The following is a 20,429-nucleotide window of genomic DNA, read 5'->3' as shown; positions in this document are numbered from 1 at the left end:
AAAAAAAATCCCACAGGTGTGTTCCACAAATGGGCAAATCAAGCACTTAACCAATTGTTTGTTTTGAAGCACTTTGGATAATTTTCAACAGCTGTTTCTCTCCTCTCATGGTTCTCAAAAACCAAATTCCAATTTTTAAAAACTTCACCTTTGTACCAGAATAAATGCTTGTTTCAGCTCCCAGCCTCTGGATTTGACATTGATTCTGTTTAAAGCAGATTTCAGAGAATAGTTTGGGTAAGAGAGCAGTTGGTGATAAGGAAACTGAAGAGCCCTTTGTGCTGCGCTGACACCTCCATATTGTGCTGCTCGTGGTTTGCACAGCAAGCAAATGGAGGAAGAGACCCTGGTTCATCTACCTGATATTTGCTACACCACCACCAAAACTAAACAAACTGTGTGCAGAGATCTTCCTTTTATTCCAAGGAAGGTCATCAAGATGTAAAAATATTAGATGACCTACTTACTCTTAGTTAGACACCTAAGACGTCTAAGAGTAAGACATCGGGTACCACTTGTTGGACTGCACCATGATGTAAGGGCAAAGTGTGTGCTGATGTCCAGAGGAGAGAGAAAGAGGGAAAATGCTCCTTTTTGCACAGTGTGTGTCCAGCGCCCAAATGTCAAGGTAACCCCAGTGGTGACAAGAAAGAGAACTTTTTACATTTAGTAACATTTATTTCTGCATTCGGTATCAAGTACATAAGTGCAAATATTCAGAGTCCATAATTAAGTCCATTAGGAACTACAGAGAATGTAATACAAATTGTAATAAATTGAACATGCTGGAACTTTCCAGTTACCATACATGTAAATCAGCCTGTCAATCCTTTACGACAAAAGTACTGGGTTTTGTTTTCTTTTTTTCTTTTTTTCTTTTTTTTTTGAGTTATACAAAACTGATTACCATAAGTACTGATTACTGTTTATTTTATTTGTGCTGGAAAACACTAAAACATCAGTCTACAATTCTATATAGTTAATAAAGATGAATCCAACCAGCAACCCAGTGACGTAGAAGCAATTTTAACTATTGCATCAAGTGCGCTAAGCAGGAAAGCCCCTAGCCACATGTAACATTAAAAGTTATAGAAGCAATGCCAATAGAAGAAGGAAAAACACTAAAAAAAAATTAAATAAAGAGGTCAATATTATTTAGGCTCTCACCATCATGCACTTTATAAGCAACACAAAAAACCACATCTAGTACACTTTTCTCTTTACTATACTTTAGTGCTTGACACAAGTGATTGCAAATATTCTAAGTGCAGAAGCAGCAGGGGAAAAGCACTGCTTCTGAGTTTTATGTTTCTAAGATTATGGTGTCAAGAAAAAAAAAAGAATGATAAATTTGCAGTAAAGTGTAAGAACAGAGCTGTTTTCACTCCAGATTTCCCCATTATGCACTACTGTAGTCGATGAATTCTTGATGTCTGATTTACTCTGCCTTTCTCTTAGCACCTGGGATTTTAGCTTGAATCCTAAAAAATAAAGAAGAAAAAGAAAAAGGATTATATGGTGAGGCAGTTATTCCATTCCAGTGGTTCCCCACTTGGACTCTTATAGAGGGATAATCTCTAGTCCATGCTCAGTGTGTTGTCTCAACAGGTGAAGTAAAGTGCCACGAGAAACAGAAGTGATGCCCATCAGGTGCTCTTACAGGCCTGGATTTTGGTGGTTCCTGTAATCTAGGGATATGTTCAGTGATATTGTCCCCCCAGCATTATTTCTCCAAGGTCTATAGAAAGCCAGGAATAGAGTCTAAAAATAGAATTTTCAGAACAAAATTTCAAAATATCACCCAGATCTTCTGCCTCTTCCACGGGGATTTGAAACACTGAAGATGATGCTGCTTCCAGGTATTTGCTTTCTGTGACAGGGTAGTGTCCTAATTCCTACTTTGGCCATTAATGCTATCAGCTCATGCAAAAAATCGGGCTTGGAGTGGTCAGTGGGGAAGAGAATGAACTCATTCCTTCCTGTTTGTCCTGGCCAGGTACCAGTGTGGACACCAGTCTGTGACCGGGCTGCTCTGCCCACAATCCCCCAAACAGCAGGGGAGGGGACAGAAGGACGGAGTGCCTTGGTCTGCACTCAGCTGGGAGGGCTCCTCCAGGCATCTCAACCTCTCTGGGAGGACACCACTGACAGGACATAGTGTCCCCAGGGCCACCCAGGTCCCAGCCACCCCCGAGGGCACCACAACCTCCCAGAGCTGGCTGCTGAACTCACTTTGCCACCACCGCGTTTATGTGGGTCCGCACCAGCCCCAAGTATTGATCAATCTGTGCCTGCAAAGAGCAAGAGGAGACCAAGTCAAGGAGGCAACAACCAGGCAGAGGCACCCCTAATGCACCCTGCAGACAGACCTACCTGGTACTTGTCATATACAACGGGGAGAGTAAACATAGACACCACAGCTGAGGAGAAAAGGAGCACAGTGTTATGTTCTGCAGATCAGATTCCCCCAGAGGAGAGACCTACTTTGGTGGCAAACACATTATCGTGCCACTTGGTCAGCTGATCCACCAGGGAGCTTTGTATTAAAAATGCACTTTGCTCAAGCCTCCCAAATATGGAATTCCCCACTGCTCTGGGACTGGGAGCTGCACAAAACCATGAACTGCAAAGTAGCTCTAGCAGGAGGGACAGCATAACAGAACAATTAATATTTACGGGGAAGGGAAATAAATGTTGGTGGTTTAACTGAGGGGAAGGCAGGCCGGGGATAGGCTGTTTTGTCTAAGATGAAATCTGGAGGGAGTTCAAGTTAAAAATAGATTTTTAAAAGAAATGCTGATTTTTACCCATTATCAGAAGAGTCAGGCCATTGAAGAGGGCTCCCACATAAGTCAGCAGCCACATTAGTACTGCAAACTAAATTAAAGATGGATCATTACATCACCTCCAGTGCCAGCATAAGAAGAAAACAGTTTGCTCAAATAGCTAATATAACAGCACATTAGCCTTTTTTAATGTGGAAGAGAGTGGTTAAGGCACATTAGGAACGAGGTAGTTTTTCTAGGTGTATTAACCCCATTCTCTGTTCTGCTTCTCATCCTCTTAGCTCAGCTTTCATGTCTATTTAGGGCCTAAATTGCATCCGCGTAGAACTCTGCATTGAGAATGGCATAGGCAGATTTCTGCATCCAATTTTTATGATGTCTGGGCAGATGTTTAACCCCAAACAGCTTAAACAGAGCCCTGAAGTGGTAATCCCAGAGACTGGTAACACTTGAGGCTGAAAGATGGGTACATTTTCCAAAAATTCTTTAGTAATTTAGGAGCCTAACCTATGTCTGCTCTCTTAATGATCTTCCCCTTGCTCTAAAAGACACCTGCTTGAGTATAAGGCTAAAAATCAACAGTTATTTCAGCAGGGGGTGAAAGAAGATCTTCTTCCATAGCAGGAAATGCGACCAGATGAAATCCAGATTAACAGAGGGGACCATTATTTTATAACAAAGCAATAGAAAGCAAATTGCTGGGATGCTTCTAGAACTGAGGAGGAGCTAAGCTGTTTCTGCAAATTTTTACATCCTGTATTACCTATCAATACATTCAAATGCCAAACCTCTGAAGTGCTGGAAACAGTTTTTAAATCAAAAAGCAGAGCAACTTTCATATTTGGAGCTACACAAAACTAGGTTTCATGACAACCCTGTCAACATGGGAAGCAGCTCTTTGAAATGTAGATTTATCCTCTAGAGAGGGGTTAAAAATATTTAAAGCAATCCTACTTTTAAAGAATCCACAAGGTCCTGAACGAGAAAGAGTCTCCTCAGCTCTTTGACTGTGCTGTTGACGTATAGCTGGAGACAATCTGTGTATTTCTGGATCTGGTCCTGTGAAAGGTTCATCTCCATCTCCAAGTAGGCTCTGCCAGAAACACAGGTCCCATTACAAACCTGGGAAGTTTCCCCTGCTGTTCACACTAAAACCCATCCAACCCATCATTCCCTCCTTCCCAGACCTCATTTCTTTGTGCTGGAGCAATGAGCTCCCCTCCCTGCAGGCCCAGGGCCACGAGCACCCTCTTCACCCTGCATGACCCATCTCTCTGGGTGATGCTGAGCTGGGGCTGTTCACCTCCAGCCTCGCCCTCTTCCCACACAGAGCCTGGTCTTGATGGGATTTCTCTCTTTTTCTCACCCAAATGGGGATAAAAATCTGATCTTGGAGTTTTCCCCACAAATTTCTGTGCTGCTCTCTGAGCTATGCACCCTCATCCTGAGTCACTGCTCAGAACTGGCCCAAGTGAAGCAGGAGGAGCAGCACCTCAACAAGATTTTTTTTAGTGTGTGTCTGTAAACCACACCAGTTCCATGATCTGCTTTACCAAGTGGTGGGCACAGCAGAGGAAAAAGGATCACTGTTCTTGTGGAGCGATCTCCCCAGACCCTGCGGAGAGTGGGGAGTGCATTGGCACTGCCATCATCACTTAGATATCAGGCTGCTGGAGAAAAGATATCAATAGTTGCCTTCTATACCCAACAGATTGTGCCCAGAAACAATGCTCTTTTCTCTTGCAGGTATGTTGTATTATCACCAGCTCTAAACTCCTTTTCTCTGCTTAAAATTTCCCCTATCTTTTTGAGAAAAAAATCCCATGTCCTAGAGGATGAACATTTTTGTGGTGTTTTGTTTTTCTTTCTCCCTCCAAGATCTAAGCCAACAGAACCTTACAATTTTTGAGACACTGTGAAAATGTCATTATTTCCTGCTTTATGAGCAAGAAGAGAATTTCTTCTGGCACAAAAGCAGTGCTTGGGCATCGCCACAAAGCCACTCACTTCAAGGGCAATAGACTGTGCCCAGAAACAAAGCTCTTTTCTCTTGCAGGTATGCTGTATTATCACCAGCTCTAAACTCCTTTTCTCTGCTTAAAATTTCCCATACATTTTTGACAAAAAAATCCCATGTCCTAGAGGATGACAGTTTTTGTGGTGTGCTGTTTTTCTTTCTCTCTCCAGGATCTAAGGTGACAGAACCTTACGATTTTTGAGACACTGTGAAAATATTTTTATTTGCTGCTTTATGAGCAAGATGAGAATTTCTTCTGGCACAAAAGCAGGGCTTGGGCATCACCACAGTAAGAGCCTGAATGAGAGATGTGGGACTCCAGGCAGCTCTTCAAAATGCAGTTTATTACATCCAAGAGGTTACAGCAGCCCAGGGTGGTGGGTGACAGAGCCTGTACCTACAGCTGACAGCTCCAGCTGCAGGCAGGCCTGGAGAGCTTTTGGTTTTGGTTACAATGCATTATATACTTTGCTGAGCATCTTAATACAGTAGAACCAATCTACACCTTAACTATTACCTATAGCCCATCATAACTACTATAATTACCATATTCATGTTACAATCCTCCAGTCACTAAAAGTTAGTACATTACAGTTTAAGCTAGAAGTTGTTTTTCAGTTTTCTTGCAGTGGAAAATTCTTTTTTCTACTTGAAACATTTGCTGTCTTGTTTGCCTGTGCTATCTTTCTGCTTGGTAAAAACATCTTGTTTGAGGTGCGTTTATTCTTTGCTCTAAGTCATAGAAACCTCTTCTAACTAACACACCCTTTGCCTCCTTGGTTATCCAGTTAGACTGGCTCAGCAATTATTTTTTTCTATATCAAAACTTGCTTTCATTTCTATTCTTTCTTCAGATTCTGCATTCAAAAATCTTTCTGCTAAACATACATATCTGTGAGACTTCCTTGTCAAACTTTCATCCTTCCCAACAACCACAAAGCCACTCACTTGAGGTGGGTTTATCCTTTGCTCTAAGCCACAAAAACCCCTTCTATCCAACATACTCTTTGCCTCCTTGGTTATCCAGTAAAACTGGCTCAGCAATTCTTTTCCTGTATATCAAAACTTCATTTCTATTCCTTCTTCAGATTCTACATTCAAAAATCTTTCTGCTAAGCATACTTTCATCCTTCCCAACAAGCACAAAGCCACTCACTTGAAGGGGTGGCCCTCGTCCGTCTTCTGCACGGCCTGTAGGACGGATTTGTAGATTCTGAAGCTGATGGTGGCCGAGAGGCCGGCCAGGGCCAGGTAGGCGACGACGCTGACAACACTGAACTGGGTCAGGGAGAAGAGCAGCAACAGCAGGCTGCCAAACACGATCCCCGTCTGCTTGATGTCGCGCCAGTACAACAAGTCGATAGCTGGGGGGAGAAGAATAAATTGTTAAAGGCAGGTGGTTCACATTCTCTGAAAAAATCCCTTCATCCCAGGATTTTTTCTCCTGGGAAGCTGAGAAGCCTCAGGGAAAAGGAAAACAATTCTCATCTCATTTGCTTCTCCTCTGTTTTGCTCGTGTGGAATGTGTTTGGAGATTGTTTACCCACAGGTGATTGTTTCATTGGATTCTGGTTCACACTCTCTGAAAAAAATCCCTTCGCCTGGAATTTTTTCTCCTGGGAAGCTGAGAAGCTTCAGAGAAAAGGAAAACAATTCTTATCTCTTTTGCTTCTCCTGTGTGGAATGTGTTTGGAGATTGTTTACCCACAGGTGATTGTTTCACTGGGTTCTGCTGTGAGTTGTTTTTTACTTGTTGGCCAATCAGGGCCAAGCTGTGTCAAGACTCTGGAGAGAGTCACGAGTTTTCATTATTATCTTTTTAGCATTTTAATAAGTATCCTTTCTGTATTCTTTAGTATAGTATAGTACTCTTTAATATAATACAGTATTATAAAGTAATAAATTAGCCTTCTGAGAACATGGAGTCAGATGCATCATTCCTGCCTTTTCTGGGGCATTTCCCGCAAATACAACAGGCAGGAGCTGCAAAGGCATCGGTGGTGGTCACTACGGGCCCTGTGTGACCCTCAGGGAGCAGCGATGTCTCTGCTCACAGCAGCACCAGCAGGAGCTCCTCAGCAGGAGCAGCAAAGGGACTGGAGCCACGGGCTGAGGAAATTACAACCGATGACCTACTTGAAATCCTTGTTTTGCTTGTGCCTGTGCCTGGGTTAGATAAGATGGATGAGTATCTCCAACTGCAGCACGGTGGGTGGGTCTCTTGCAGCAGCAAGGCAAATGCAAGCTGGTTGCAAGTGCTTTGTGTTGTTGCTAGGGCTGAATGGAAGATTTCAACCTACCTTGCATTTATTCAGTCTGAAAATTCAATTTTTTAAATTTTTTTTTGTTTTTAACAAGTTCAAATGCCAAATGCTTGATCAAGCGTTTTCCAGTTTTGGTTGTTGATAAATGAATGCGGTAGTTTGGGGCTAGCCACAATAAACCATTTTCCTATTCAAAGTTTCGACAATTTAATTTTGTTATCTCCTAAGTTTTGAGAAAGGAAAAGACTCCTGGTTTTACCACTGCTTAATAGTTCCATGAGTAGGAAACCATTTTTCAGATAAGGCTTTCAAATACAGAATAATCTTTCTTGCAACTCAATCCAACCTCAGAATCAGAAATTTAAAAAAAAAAAAAAGCTTTCTGCTTGTTATATAACTTCCCCTGTCCATGGGAGGTGCTGGCTAGAACAAAACAAGTGCATATGACCATTTTTAACTAGTGTATTTTTATATTTGTAAAGCAGTTAACTGTTACAGTGTTTTCCACCCACTTTGTATATTTTATTTCAACCTCTCCAGCAAAAAATTTCAGTATCAGAGCCAGCCACTAAAATAGCAAAATTTTATGAAAGGATTGTGGAATATCCAGTCCACAAAGGTGAATTTAATCTGTTTACACCCACAACCTGTTTCTGAGAGAACTCTTCATCCAGCCAGAGAACGTGCTCATGACAACCTAAACAAAACAGCTTTAATTTCACACACTACACAAGTCCTCAAGAACAGCTTGAACACAGCACCAGCCAAACAGATTTGAGAGATGCCACTTGTCAAATCATTCTGAACAAAGAGTAAATTCAGGAAAACTGCAATCTGTCAGGAAAAAAAACCAGTCACCGATACTAAAAGAAACAAAATTAATCCAGCCTCTTAGTCCTTATAATCAAATCAAATCTCCAAAAATTGTGAGTCATCAGAGAGTGTTTGCCTTGAGTCAATGAGTTCTATTACTCATTACTATTACACATATTAGCCTTGCTTTACAGTGATGGGCTTGAATGCAAAAATTGCTGTTGTATTACCGAGCTCTCCTCTCTTCACGCACCATTCACATCCAATTATATTCTCCATCAACATACTCTATAAATGAACCTTTTTACTATTTTTAAGTGTTCAGCACTGGACCTGTGTTCATCAGCACACATGGCTGGATCCTATGGGCTGCATGGAAGGCACAGGACAAGGGATCTTGGTGCCTGTTTTGGGATCCTGGGTGCTGACCCCATAAAACAGGGACCAGTCTTTTACAGATAGGTGCCCATGCCTGCTTCTGCAGAAACTCTGGGGCAGGGAGTTTGGAATGCTCCAAAATGCAGTTCCAGCATTGTCAGAGCACCTGGATGAGGAGGTTTAGCAGCAGACACAGCTGCATTGCAGGACACAGCTGGAGCTCCACAGATTGCTCACAGTGATGAGGTGATCGAGCATGCAACTCCATCCTTGCAAACCATCCTTACAAAATGGCATCCAGAACACAAGGGTGCAGGTTTGGCCATTTATCATAGTCTTTTTCAGTAAAGATACTTGAAAATCCTGCAGCACAACTGGGTGCTGTCACCAGTGAGCACTTGGATAGGAGGTGTTTTATTTTCTGTGAGGGTGATGAGGCCCTGGCACAGGGCGCCTACAGAAGCTGTGGCTGCCTCATCGCTGGAAATGTTCAAGACCAGGCTGGATGGGGCATGGAACAAGTGGAAGGTGTCCCTGCCCATGGCAGGAGGGGTGGGATGAGATGATTTTTAAGCTCCCTTCCAAACCAACCCATTCTAAGATTCTCTGATTATTCACAACCTGGTATTTTTTGTGCTCAAAAATTAATCTGTCAGAGTACTGAAAATTTATGTACATCTGCCTGTGAGATACTTAAGTTGTCTATCACACAAAACCTTAACAATAAATTGCACAGGTGAGCTGGTGTACATGGTACATCATCTGCTGATAGCAGAAAAAGGACACGTGCCAGGGGAAAACATTCCCTGGGACTCAGGCAGTAGAGAGGCAAACAAATGAGAACTGAGCCAAAAAATACAAACTGAACTCCAACAGAGCTCCCTGAGTCAATCCCAATTAATTATAAGATCCATAATGACCAAATAAGCCTTTTCCTTCTGATGATCTTCAAACTCATACTCCTGCAGGCTGGCAGTGGGCTACATTCTCATGCAGAGAGATGCCAAACTGCATTTTCTCATTCTCCTCAAAAGGGAAGATGCTGAGTTACTCAAGACAGGCTTGACCAGGTGTGTGTATATCCTGAAAGCCATCTGTTCCTGCCATGGAATGACTGGGACATTTACTCAGCTGTACCAGGTAAGGAAAGGATCAGAGCGAGATGGACGGAGGCCAAGTGACACAGTTCTGGGAAGAAGAGCATGTGAGAGGGAGGAGATGAGAAAGCATCTGGCCTCTTTCTGCAGCCAAAGGAGACCTGGGACAGAGGGATCCTGTGTCTTTTAGACCTGAGGCAAATATTCCCATGTGCATGGAAAAAAGAAGTGCCAACTGCTAGCTGGAAAATCTCAGCACAGAAAAGGGAGATACGAGTTCAGTGATTTTTACATGGCTCTCCCAGTGCCCAGTTCCATCCTGGGAGCACGTTCCCCTCACCCACAGCCTGCCAGCTCTGTCAGGACTCTCAAGGGCAGGAAGAACATCTGCCTTCTCCTCATCTCCCTTGAGGGGACATGGAGCTGCAGCCCTGCTGCCCTGTCCAGCTGTTTGGGTGGGATTTGATGTTCCTGTAGGCATTCCTCCTCCTCTCCCTTATGGAGAAGGGGCTGAGCCAAACCTCTTTGCAAAAGGTGATACAGGAGGGAGGCGAACCTCACAGCTCCTTGGGCAGGGAAAGGGAAGAAGGAGAATCCAGAACTAGAAATCAGTGGAGACTTGCGAAGACTTTGGCTGGACAGGCCTCAGGGATTTGAGCTGTATCAGCTCCCCTGGCATTTAGATGCTGCTAAAAACACCTGAGCTACACTTGTCAGAGCCACGTTTTCTCTTTCAGTTGCAGCTTCAGTCACTTCAAAGGCTTTTTAAATTATTGGAGAGGAGAGGAGAAGAGAGGAGGGGAGGGGAGGGGAGGGGAGGGAGAAGAGAGAAGAGAAGAGAAAAAAGAGAAGAGAAGAGAAGAGAAGAGAAGAGAAAAGAGAAGAGAAGAGAAGAGAAGAGAAGAGAAGAGAAGAGAGGAGAAAAGAGAAGTATTTCAGTTGGGAGGCATCTACAACCATCACCTACTCTAATAGCTTGACCAATTCAGGGCTGACCAAAAGCTAAAGCATGTTTTTGACAGCATTTTCCAAATGCCTCTGAAACACTGACAGGTTTGGGGCACAGACCATCTCTCTAGAAGCCAGTTCCAGGGTTTGATCACCCTCTTGGTAAAGAAATGCTTCCTTGCTGAGATAGTGGTTAAACACATTTTCCTCCTACATTTCCTTGCCTAAACAAGGAAAGCAGGGAGAGGAGCTCTGGGTGCAGAATGCCCTAGCTGGGATCCTTTGCCTGGCTTCCTCAGAGTGCCATTTTCTCCTGTAACCATTTACACCAGAGCCAAAGTACCTGTCACATCAATGTCTGGTGCTGTAAGACCAAGGGGCAAATGAATGAGAAATTTTCTCATTGACCATCAGGTGAACCCAGACTTGCATCAACCTTCCTCACACCCTTTCTTTTTTATTCTAAACAGGAATTAAAATTAAAGATGAGGTTGTCCACTGCTGGAGTATGAAATGCAGGGAATTCTCAGAACTTTGGACCTGTGAACCAAAGCTTAGAATTAAACACAGGATTTTCTTTGAGACATTGGAAAAGGCTTCCAAGCTTAGGTGTTAGAAATGAGAATGTGGATTTATAGTTTAAAGCAGAGACACATTAAGCTAAGTAGAGGAAAATTTAGAGTTTTAAAGTACAGTACTGTAGGTTTGTGTGTCATAACATGATTGGCTTAGAAAGCTTGCACTGTAACATGAGTCCATAAGACAAAATATTTAAGGACTGGGTCAAAACCATAAATATCCTTGCTGGCAGTGTTTTATTGGTTAATAAATCCTTAAAAGGTCTTGTGACCTTCTGAACCATGCAGTGAAGATGTGCCCTGAGTTCACCCTTCCTGCCTATGTAGAAGATAAGAAAAATAAATTGCATTGTCAAAAGCAATTCAGAGTCTGTCTCTAACTCATTTGAAATTCCTTCACAAATCCCCACAGTCCACCACATTAATATTTCTGCTTTGAGTTTTAACTCACCCTATATTCATGTAAAACTGGTTAAGATACCAAACAACTCCTCCCAAACACTCTCTGACCCCATGGGCTCAGTGTCTTTCAACAGGTGACTAAGTACAACCAGTGCCTGAGCCTTTTCTGAAGGGCATCTGCCTGTTCCCCTTCCTTGGCACACTGAAAAGACAACCATCCAGGCTCAGAGCAGCCTCCCCAGCACATGGGGACGCAGTGGGAATGAGGATGACAGGCCAGGAGAGGAGCTGGAGCTGCAGCTCTCACACACACCCACCCTCCTCTGCAGGGCCACTCGCCAGCACGCGCCAGCCCCACGCTCAGCCAGGCCCAGCCAGCTTCCAGCCCAGCTCCAAGGTGGCTGCAGCATTCCCCAGACCAGCTAAAGGGCAGAGGATACCTCCCAGCACAAATTAACCACAAAATAACTGAGTGCTTTGGTCAATCAGAAGGGAAGGAATCAAAGGTCCTGGTGTGGTGCAGGGTCCTGTAAGCACTGGTGTTTTACTGGGCAGGGGTGTGTGTGTGCATAGTGCTGCCCAACCCCACCACAATGGCACAATTCTGAGCAATGCACGCTGAATATTCATGAGGCACAGGCTGGTGCCACGTGAGGCTGTGGTGTGTGCTGTGCATGCAGTTGGACAGGGGCTCAGTCTGTTTGGCTAAGCAAGATCCACTTCCGAGAGCCAAAACTTCAAACCACCCAGTCTGCAAAAGGGGTTTGGGCATTGAAATCAGCCTTGGCTTCGCTTGAGGGTCAGGCTCCTTCTGTTTGGAAATTCACTACTGTAAAATCCTGCCCCATGCCCATTAGCATGCAGAAGCTGTTCTGCTGTAGCTTTCCATGATCTCCCTTTAGCCTCCTGCAAGGAGGGATTCAACATCACTCACTTTGCAGTCTTAACAGTACAACTCACCACAAGTCTGAGTCATTTGTGAAGGTATAAAAGGACTCTGGGTTTTGCCAGAACTGCCTCAGACTCAAAACTATTTGCATTTATTAAGGAAGACTTACCAGCCATCTTTAAGACAGCAGCACTGCAGGTCACTGCCACTGCCTTTGAAGAATTTTTTGGGAGAAGTGTGTCTGATGAGCTGTTTGTCTGCAAGTATTGCCTGCTTGTGCTTTTTAACTCACACCAGAACTCACAAAATGTTACTCAAGTGGTCTTCTACTTGCAAGATTTTTCAAGGGTGCCAAAACACTGCTTCAAAGCCACATTTCTGGCAGAACCTCATCTGGCTAAACAAATGGGATCCAGCACTTTGGGCCACAGTGTAGTAAAGGTGAACTCTATGGTACAAGAAAGCACCTGTTAATATGGACAGCTGGTAAAAAGCCATGTTTGTGGGGCAGGCTGAAATGAACCTCACAAATATAAGAAACAGCACAGCAAGGCAGCGCTTGTGCCTGCAAGGAATGGCTCCCTAGTGCCCAAAAGCTCTCACAGCTCTCACCATGGCCTGCAGCAGAAAATGCTTCTGCTCCTCTTGGTATCAAAAAGCCAGAAGACAGATGTGGGGGCTGGAAAGGGCAGTGCCAAGGTAGACTGATTAAAAATGCTCCTGAATCCATTCTTGTTAGGATCTGGAAACATGAGGACTGGGCCTTGGGGGTTTTTGTGGTCCCCAGAACCTCGTGGCGTGGGGCAGAGACCCCAGAGGGAGAACAGAGGATCCAAACCAACCTGTAGCTAAATTGTCCTCCTGCACGGTTATGTTTCCCAAGAATAATTTTGTAGGAAAAATGAGAATCTTTCCCCTCCATGTCTCAAAGAAAGCATTTTAGAATCAAAATTAATGATCAACCAAGCAGAGACAGCACAATTCAAATCTTCCGCAGCTTCTCCTCTGAAAATCTCTGTTCTCTTCTGACTTTGCATTGTTTTCCTCTACTGCAACAACTGGGTGAAAAATGATTGTGCAAAAAGCAGCATTTCCATGGAAGTTATTACAAAAAGTGTGAGCAAACTCCTGGTACTCAGCCTCCAAATGAAGCCCATGGGCCTTGATGATTATATAAAAGGTTGTATGTAGTACGATGATTATATAAAAGGGTGTAAGTAGTACACTACTAACACCTTTGGAAGTGATCAAGCTGCCCTTCCCACCATCGAGGTACCACCGGGTCTGCTTAGGAGGTAAAATCAATGGGTTGTACTGTTTTACTCCCTATCTAATAACAGTTTTTGAGAGAAGTGAGAAAAACATCCCTGTACACAGCATTTACTTGTGTACATGGTGTAATATTACAACTTCATAAATATAAATGACTTCATAAGGCATTTATCAGACCTTCTGGTAGTGAAAAAAACCAAGAAACACAATTTAAGAAGAACAACCTTGTTTATACTGCTGTCACAAAAGTATTTGACAACAGATGAGACAATGCTGTAGGTTTTGAGTAGAAATAAATACTGCTTGCATTCAAAGCAAGCCCAGCTTGCAGGCTGAACCACAGGCTGCAGGACCAGTCTTCCTCTTCAATTAAGGATCCAATGTGGACATTGCTCCCCTCCCCACAACAGATTTGATTCTAGCATAATACAGATGGATACATGGTTTAATGAGGAGTCTGCTGCCTTCGGGAGACTGCTGGGATGAGCAGCAGAGCCAAGAGAGGGTATCCGTGCTGTTTCATGAGGCACAGCTCCTGATCCTCCATCTCCAGCCTTGAGGAATCTCTCCACGCCTCTACCTCTTGTACACACTCTGACCATTGACTTCCTGTCCTCAGTTCAGCTTTATAACTTTACCATCCACCTGTTTCAAGGTTTAACTTGAAAGTTCAGACCTTCTTAGTCCCCTGTGTCTGATGAAAGGAGACCTGGAACAAGAATAGGATCAGGGAAAAGGAAAACCTTGATGCCCTCCATGTTATTTCCTACAACATCTGCAAGATCAAGATGTGAGCAAAGAAATATTGATGGATTGCCTCATGTGAGGCACCAGAGTAGGCTTGGGTAGACAGGAGAGGACTGGCAGTAAAAGAGGATTGTCAGCAAGAAATCAACCCTACAACCACAACACACACGAGTCTGCTGTAGCATTTATTATCATTAATTATTAATTATTATGTGATTGCTGCTATTAACGATTATGCTGTTGTTATTTTCATGTGAGAGATGCTTTAAGACTGGGATTGAGCACAGCAGCAGGAGAAACACACAACTCCTGCTCATCAGACTGTATCACTGCCTGCTTTGGGCAGTTTCTGAGGAGGATGTTATGGCTCTCACCTTAATTGAGCAGAAACCAAGGAGACCAAGCAGAGTCCCTGATGCAGGTTCTGAGTGCACACAATGCTATGGAAATGTGAAGATTCTCCTGAGATACTCCTGGACCAAAGGAATAGACTTGGGCTCTCTCTTATACTCTACCCAAATATTCAAAAATCTGCAGATTTTCAAAATGAGTGGTTCAGACCTATGTTACTTATAATTAAATATGATGTGGAGAAAGTACCCCTGTTGATTATCATAAAAGCCTCACCAGAACTCACTTCCCAGGGACCTAAAAAAATGAAAACAAAGCAGCCCTCCAATACTGCTTCAGCTATTGCCCCCCCCATTATCCCCTTAATGGAGTTTAAATTAATCCTCAGTGAATGCCTCAATATACTCTTACTTTGGGAGAATTTTCACCTTGTTCTGGCTATGAAAGAATATTGTCCATCAGGTGTTAAAAGACATGGCTCTGAGCAACCTGGTCTGGTGGGAGGTGTCCCTGGCCATGGAAGGGAGGTTGGAACTGGGTGGTCTTTAAGGTCCCTTCCATCCCAAACCATTCTGTGATTCTGTCCTGGCTCAACAGGTGTGCAGAGCACATTTTCTCACTGATTCCTTTTGCCATCAACAGGAACATGCTGGAAGAAGAATTGATCCAATTTCTGTATCAGTGACCAAAAAAAAAGGCAGAAAATCTGAAAGTTGTAAACAATCTTGACAAATTTCCTTCAAACTTCACAGGAAACCATCTGTGAAATTAGGAAATAAACTCCCCACAAGTTGGTGCAGTTTTATAAAACTGTGAGCTAAATTGGTTACAGCAGGTTTTGAGTTGGTACCAGGATTTTAGCCCTAGCAAGATCCAGCATAAGAACCAAATACTGGGGCAGATCTTTATCAAATGGATCCCTGCTGAGAGATCAGCCCACAATATTTCCAGTAAAGCACTCAAAGTACCAACTAGCTGAAGTTTTATTCTCATTATAAAGCTGTAATTAGGCAGACTTCACAACTGTCAATAAGATTACAGATTAGGTGCATGCAACTGTATTATTGTCATTGAAATTCTTTATCAGTCTTAAAGTGAGGAACATTGCCACGAGCAGTTGCTGCAGCTTCCCATCACCCTTTGGAAACCAATGGATGTATCAATCAAGTAAGGAAGCTGCCTCTCTGAAAACAGCTACCAAGGAATGATAATCAATAATGCAGTCCCAGCAGAGTCATGTCAACTAGATGGATTTGATGAAGTCTGCAGTCCTTTCCCACATTAAGTTATAATTATAATGGGGGTAATATTTAGGATAATTTCTATGAACACTTCATGGGCCTGTGTCTCTGGATCTTTTCATTTTTCTTTTTTAATAAGTCTTGCAGAAGGTTGAAGCTGCAGGAGTAAGCTTGACCAGCCAAGAGCTGGCATGTAGAAGAATGGAAAAAGGAATATTCATGAGGACCAGGGTACTGACACCAAACAACTCATCCAAGCTGGATGAAAACCTGGGCACCGATCTCCTGATCTCATCTCTGTGGTGCCCAGCAGCAGAACCTGAGGGAATGGCTGGAGCTGTGCCACAGGAAGTTTAGGCTGGATATCAGGAAGAGGTTCTTCACCCAGAGGGTGTCTGGGCACTGAACAGGCTCCCCAGGGCAGTGGTCACAGCACCAAGGCTGGCAGAGCTCAAGGAGTGTTTGGACAATGTCCTCAGGCACAGGGTGGGATTGTTGGGGTGTCCTGGGCAGAAGTTGGACTTTGATGAACCTTGTGAGTCCCTCCCAACTCAAGATGTTCTATGATTTTATGTCCTTCCTAATCCAGAGAACGTCTCTGGCAGGGTGTGAACCTGCAATTCCCCAAAGCCACCTGTGTCCTGCTGAGCTGAGCCGAGCCCCTGGGGAAGGCACAGGGACCTGCCCTTCCCCTGCAGCTCGAGGCTGCCCTCGCCCAGCAGCTCCCGGTGGGAAGCTGTGCACTCTGTCACACTCTGGTGACACACTCCTGTGTCACACACACAGCTGGCACAGGCTATAGGCTGTTCCTCCAAGGCCCACAGCCACCAGCACGCCCAGGCAGGGACATTTCTCCTCACACTCATGCATTATGCATGGCTCCATCCCAGCCTGCTTCGAACGCATCACCTTCCAGTGCAGAGACGACTGACTGGGGCGTGGAAGGCGCTGCAGCTCCCCAGAGCCACCCATGTTAATATTCTGAATGAAGCAGGTGCCCAGCAGGGCTGATTACTGTCCTGCTCACCCAAGGGCTGCTGATGATCCACCTTTGCTCTAATCCTGCTGTACTTGCAGGATGGGCAGGTAAAAACCAATATTTCTAAATGTGTGCAGCAGCAGCAGTTGATTCACTGCAAGGGAAATTCACTTGACTGAGTGGGGCAAAGTCAAAGTCTCACCAAGAATCTCTGCAGCTTCTCACGATCCCCACCCAATTTTACGTCAATTATGACTACTATAGGATCAATCCAATGATACAGCTAGTTGCAGGCTTGGTTGTTGAGTAATCAAAACTTTTTCTAACCTCATTGTCGAATCTCCATAATTTCCATAAAAATATGCTCTGTATTTACTGAGGTTTCTCTCTGCATCTGTTACACTCACAGACACATTCCAGACTTTTCAGGGAGGAACCATAATTCCATTGACAATCAAGCTGGCAAAATTACACAACTCCAGATTTGCACAGAACTGATATTCCAGGTTGAGACAGAGACAACATGAATAATAGATATTAAAGGAATCAATGGATCGTCTTTAGTCTTCCTTCTGGTGAATTTTAAATTTCCTCTATTTTATCTGGGACTGATCAAAGGATTTGGATGACAGAAATAATATTCTATGGCTATTTCATGTTTTCTGCAGGATCATTTTGGAATCATAAAGCACCACCCAAGAAAAAAAAATGCAAATGCTGTGGAAGTGAGGCAAGTGATTTATTTTAACTGCGTTGATTTTTTCAGACCTGGGATTTTCTTTCAAATCAGCATGGGACATATTGTATCATTCAATTTTCACCAAATCTACCCCACTTTCAAAAAGGAAAGCGCTGATGGAGAGAAACCCCACTATTATTATTAATTATTAATTAAACAAGAGCAGCATGCCCTTCCTTATTCCTTTTTTTTTTTAATTTATGATTTTTTTTTCCCATGAGAAGGAAAATACTCAGTTTGGTTCTAAAAACAGGTGGTTCAGCAATCTGACTCAGCAAGTCAATGCTTTTATAAGAATCAGCAAAATACTGAGCATTTTTGAAGAAAAACCCATACCCAAACCCCACCCTACGAGGAAGTTCCTCTGCAAAGCTCAGATGAAAAGACCCTGAAGTTTGGTGGTGACTCTCTCATTTGAGCTTAATAAATCCCACAAATACATGGAAAACCCTTGCCCTTCGTTTTGGTGTGGAAAGCCTGAGCTGCTGGAGCCTGGCATTTAACAGGTGCATCTGTTTACTTTCCAGCTACTCATCTTCCTTAAAAAACCCTCAGCCCCTAAATACAATTAAATGCTAAATTGCGATTGCAAAAATATCGAGCTCCCTAGAGACGGGCATCTCAAAAGTCTCTCCGTCCCCACCCCTCCCTAAAAAACACTTTAGGAAGGTTTTTCAGCTTCTGTTGCATCGAGCTGCGTTTATGAAACTATGCCTGCGAGCATCCTGGACCCTTGAATGAGATGATGCCATGGAGTAATCTCTCTCCCAGGGACCCTGCTGTGAGCATCAGCACCCTGAGCTGACTCTTCAGCGTAAACATGCACCTCAAAATCACAAAAATACATCCGAACAAAGCCTGCCCGAAGCAGCCCCATCCTGCCCGGCAGGACCAGCCGCGAGCATTTCTGCCTCTAATCTGCCCACCAGAGCAGCGTCACAGAGACTGTCTTTTATCAAAACAAAGGCTGGATGCTGGCTGGGAAGTGTGAAGCCGACTAAAAATGGCTGAAAAGCGGTCCAAGGCACCCGGGAAGGTGGCCAGCCCCACCCAGCGCAGACACCGACCCGCTCCAAACACGCTGAAAAATCAACCCAAAAGGGAGATGCCATTGTTCCCTTTCGCCTCCGCGGCAGCGACACAACATCCCCGCAATATTCCACCCCCCGAAACCAGTGTTCGGGAGCATAATGAAAATATTAATGTGGGGTTTTTTTTTTTTTAAAAAAAAAAAAACAATCCTAGAGCAAAGTAGGAAGCGGGGGGCCATGCCCGGCTCTGCCGCCCTCCTTGCCGGAGCTGCGTTTTCTTTGTGTGACACAAGGCTCTGGGTGTGTCCGTGGGCAGGAGGCACCCGGGAGCCCAACGCCACCACCTCCCATGCCCGGCGGGCTCCAAAGCACCGCCACCCGGCTTCCCTAAAGCCCCAAAGGTGGGAAATCATAAAGCCCCAAAGGTGGGAAATCATGCCAGAGGCATCCCGATGGAGAGAGCCGGGGATGGGGAATGACGCCGCTAAGGCAAGGGCGGATGCTCTGGGGATGAGCCGCAAGGTGGGAAGAAGGCAGGACCTGTATCCTGGATGCTTTCAGGGTGAGACACCTGCGGATGGGAGAAACGCATTCCAAGAACAGAAATCAGAAATAGGGGCTTTTAATCTTTCCTTTCTTTCTTAAATTACCCCCAAAGAAAAGCTTCCCGGAGGAGGAGGGAGAAGAAACAGCATGCAAAGGCCCGCACAGGTGAACAATGCAAAAATGGATGGATCCTGCCTTTGCCTCCTCTGCCATGCAGCCCTAGCATGCAACACCAGAACAGATAGAATACCCTGACATTTCCAGTTGCTCCAAAGACAGTCCATCTTGGTGGAGTCGGCACTGGCTTGCATCTCGGGGGGCTCGGGGCTGGCCGGTCGCGCTGTTTCGGAGGCACTGCGTTAGCAGTCAGGCATTCCCGAGCATGGGCGCGCTGCCGGGTGCCGCGGCCGCCTCCCCGCTCGGCTCCGGACTGATGCTGTAAGCAGCACAGGCGGAGGGGGAGGGCATATTGTACGCGCTGCGGTCTCCACTGCAGCAAATCAGCAGTGTGATGTGGCTGCCCCAGGGAGCAGGCTCCTTTTGAAAAGGGGATGCGGGGCCCTTTTCAAATCAAAAGCTTCAGCTCGGGCGGCTTAGCCCCGCTAAGCCGTGGAAATGGTTAAAGGCGACCTGATGGCGAAGAAATAAAAGCAAATTGGGTGCGGGTAAATATGGGGGGGGGGGGGGGGTGAGCAGTGTTGCCTGTGTGTCAGTACGGTTGTGGCTGTTCCAGAAATTTCTTGACAGTGATGGAATCTGATATTTTCTTAATTTTTTTCTTTTTTTTTTCTTTTTTTTTCTTTCACACCGCAACCCCTCCAGGTTTTCATGCCTCCCTCTCCTCTGCCCAGCTGGGTGGGGTCGGGGAGCAGGCAGGAAAATAAACAAGGTCAGGCTCAAAGCCCTGCAGAGCAGCCCTTATTTTACGGTATATTTTTTGAAAACCCTGCAGGCATGGGGTGACCCTTGTGGCCCCCCCAAGCCAATCCCTGCCACACCAGGATGCTGAGGACCCCCAGGTGCACCAGGTTGGGGTGTGCTGCCTCCTCTCGTTGCCCGAAATGCTGCATAAATCAGGATTTGAGGTGTAAGAGTGCAGGAATACAGGACAATTTGGGAAAGGCACACTAATAGCTAAATTTTAACATGGGCCCTACCACTCCTTCCCTAGCAGGACACAGCCTCTGCCTCAGTTTCCCCACCAATAAACTTTTATGAATAGCCTTGCAGAGACATCATAACCATCCAATGGTCACACTTGGCAAACACTGGGAAAGAAAGTATTTTACCACTCAACCTGTTTGCATTTCCAGATTTTGGGGTGCCTAGGAATATTAAACTCCCAAAAAAA

General features: G+C 44.7%; 1 protein-coding gene across 2 annotated transcripts in view; it reads right to left on the bottom strand.

The window, feature by feature from the left end:
* Positions 1-657: 657 nt before the first annotated feature.
* Positions 658-20,429, bottom strand: part of RTN1 (reticulon 1) — a 124,335-nt gene continuing 104,563 nt past the window's right edge. Inside the window, exons 1-7 of one of the 2 annotated variants that reach the window (XM_054286928.1) lie at positions 19,329-19,546; positions 5,960-6,167; positions 3,741-3,879; positions 2,808-2,877; positions 2,374-2,420; positions 2,233-2,291; positions 658-1,481 (exon numbers count right to left, since the gene is read on the bottom strand). In XM_054286928.1, coding sequence (XP_054142903.1) covers positions 1,439-1,481; positions 2,233-2,291; positions 2,374-2,420; positions 2,808-2,877; positions 3,741-3,879; positions 5,960-6,167; positions 19,329-19,389 — 627 coding nt within the window. In that variant the 5' untranslated portion in view covers positions 19,390-19,546 and the 3' untranslated portion in view covers positions 658-1,438. Of the gene's footprint in view, positions 1,482-2,232; positions 2,292-2,373; positions 2,421-2,807; positions 2,878-3,740; positions 3,880-5,959; positions 6,168-19,328; positions 19,547-20,429 lie in introns of those variants that run through there. The other variant, XM_054286927.1, reaches the window with a different exon arrangement.

The sequence above is a fragment of the Melozone crissalis genome, unplaced genomic scaffold (assembly GCF_028551555.1).
Source record: "Melozone crissalis strain CALT ecotype California unplaced genomic scaffold, PUWL_Pcris_2 ptg000056l_1, whole genome shotgun sequence".
In the NCBI taxonomy this organism is placed as follows: Eukaryota; Metazoa; Chordata; class Aves; order Passeriformes; family Passerellidae; genus Melozone; species Melozone crissalis.
The sequence above is the reverse complement of the archived record's forward strand: the minus strand, read 5'-3'. Positions and strand labels throughout refer to the sequence as shown.